General features: G+C 40.2%; 1 protein-coding gene across 1 annotated transcript in view; it reads right to left on the bottom strand.

Annotated features, from left to right (window-relative positions):
- The window catches only part of LOC147030202 (uncharacterized), a 10,634-nt gene that overhangs the window by 8,078 nt on the left and 56 nt on the right, over positions 1-2,500 (bottom strand). The window contains exon 1 of the mRNA XM_085872167.1: positions 2,419-2,500. This exon is cut by the window's right edge and continues 56 nt beyond it. Coding sequence (XP_085728293.1) covers positions 2,419-2,500 — 82 coding nt within the window. The remainder of the gene's footprint in view (positions 1-2,418) is intronic.

Consider the following 2,500-nt stretch of genomic DNA (forward strand, 5'->3'; position numbering starts at 1 on the left):
CTGTCTGCAGGATATCTCAAAAAACTAATGAACGGATTCAGAAGAAACTTAATGGACAGGTTGGGTGCGTGAAAAGAATGAATTGAGAAGATTTTGGTGAAGATGCGGATCCGGATCGGGATACGAGAATTTTTAATATTAAAAAATGATTCTTCACCATCGAGAGATAGAACCAAAAACGATATATAGCATAATGGTTCAAAACGTTGTGGATGGATTCGGATGATACTTCGTGGATGGGTTGGGTCGGTGACACGAACAAGCTGATTCGATTTGGATTAAGGTATGGATGCCCATCCACCCTATCAGTGGGATACAAAATGTAAACTGTTCAGCCCGGCAGAGGCGTTTGCTCTACCGAATGCAGTTCTAGTTTCTTAAGCGATTCTTCACCACTGGGAGATAAAGCCAAAAGCTATACTTAGCACAATATTTTGAAATGTTATGGACAGATTTGGATGAAATTTGGTGGATGAGTTCAGTATGTGACAATGACAAATTGATTAGATTTTGGTGAGGATCTGGACCCAGATACAAGAATGTTTAAAGTGATTCTTCATAATTGAGAGATTAGGGACAAAAACTATATGTAGTACGATATCTCAAAAAGTTGTAGATGAGTTATAACAAAACTTGGTGGATGATTTGGGTTTGTGACAAGAACAAGCTGTCTAGATTTTGGTTAAGGTCCGGCCACAGAAAATATTAACTGTTCAGCCAGGTGGAGGGACGCGCTTGACCAAGTGCCGTTCTCATTTATTTTGTGGTTTCGGAACCAAAAAACAATATATTTATAACAGCGCTCACAGCGCACAGCTCCCACACCCACCCCTACCTGATTAATAATAAATATCATCATTTTAAAGGTTGATCTTAAATTAACTTGCGCATTGACAAGCTACAGACATGTCCTTCTCGTCGGTCTTCAGAAGCTCCCAAACCAGACACGGTCTCTCTCTCAGGGAAGTCTACCCAGCACATCTCACCCTCATGTAAATATAACTGGTGCAAGCTTTGTGTATTTTCACGTCGTGAAGATGTTCCTTCTTGAACAGTTGGTAGCCATTACTTTGTTGGTAATGACAGATTGGCATAGTCTTTCCAATTGCAGATGTCCATTAAATAAATCACCAGGCCTACCATGTTCACAGGAGGCATTCCCAGAAGGTTCAAAGTCCATTCACTGGTAGCGATCCGTCAGAGGTTTGGATAGCACATGACCGTCCACTTGGACCTTGCGTTGACACACATTGTCAAGAAGTTGTAGCACGAGTAGCTGGATTTTTGATGAGCTGAAAAGTCTTGCAGAGGCACACCACTTCACCTTATGTACTTTTCCAAGTATTTTCGGCTTCTTTTAGGAGCTTTGTGACCATTTTAGGTGACATTCCTTATCTTGCACAAAAAAAATGTACCTTAGGAAGCACCGACAACCATTGTTTCTTGGAGTTTCTGCGCATGATCGCCGAGCATTCTGTGGCAAATCACGTAATTTTGTAAGTCCCGTATTACTCAAGCCCTCGCCTGTTTCCCCATTGTTCATGAGTTGGTAAATTGGCGTCATAAGGGAATTCATTTATTGGAATGATTTGTTCTCATCTTTCCTTCCCCTTATTTGTTGTCTTGTGCGCTGGATTTGTCTGAGTTTCCTTGTCTCGACTCCCTGTGTCTTATCCCCTTTGAAAAAAAAAACATTATTTGTAAGAAGCGTCTTCAATGTCTTATGATTTCCGGACGTGGAAAAGACCACCCAGTTCATCCACATTGACCGGCCTTGGGGAAATATTAAATTGTAACGGAGACTCCCGCTGTTAGAGAACGTTGAGGTTAAACAAGCGCCGTCCACTAGCAGTGGCTCGTAAAGATTGTTTAGCCATTCACGGAGGTAAAAGACACACTGCACTAGCGGACCCGCTGACGTGACAATACATGTACCATGAAATCAAAATAAACATATCGACATAACTACTATAATATCAAATGTGAGAGGTGATCAGGTAGCTGTTAGCCAAACATAAATGTTGATGACTGACATTAACAAGACTTATTTTTCTTATTTCAAACATCTTGCAAGAAATGTAGTGTGGAAAATGCATACGATTTATCGCCTTGAAGTTTAAAAAAAAATAAAAAAATCAAGTCCAATGTTTAAACCACAGAGTGACCTTCAGAGATGAGGAAGTCCCAGACATAGGGAATATAGATATGCCCCATTACAAGCTATTCTTTGATGCAATCTTTCCGTATCATCTTTGAAAAAAAAAGTGTTAACTGAATTTTTTTTTTTTAATAGCATTCCAATATTCTTTTTTACGATGTTGTGCTTCCATATTTGGCCACAATGTTAGTTTACAACCCTTGAAGCATGATATTTTGGTGTCGTGCTAATAGTCCTTTTCTTTGTTACATTCATCTTACAGGATGTGTTTGGGGCATTGAGGTGTCCCCAAAGCTCAGGAACAAGCACAGCCCATAGCCAACATCCTTCCTGGCTGTGAAC

This window comes from Eptatretus burgeri, chromosome 3 (genome assembly GCF_056783735.1).
Source record: "Eptatretus burgeri isolate ZD-2024b chromosome 3, Ebu_testis_v1, whole genome shotgun sequence".
Classification (NCBI taxonomy): Eukaryota; Metazoa; Chordata; class Myxini; order Myxiniformes; family Myxinidae; genus Eptatretus; species Eptatretus burgeri.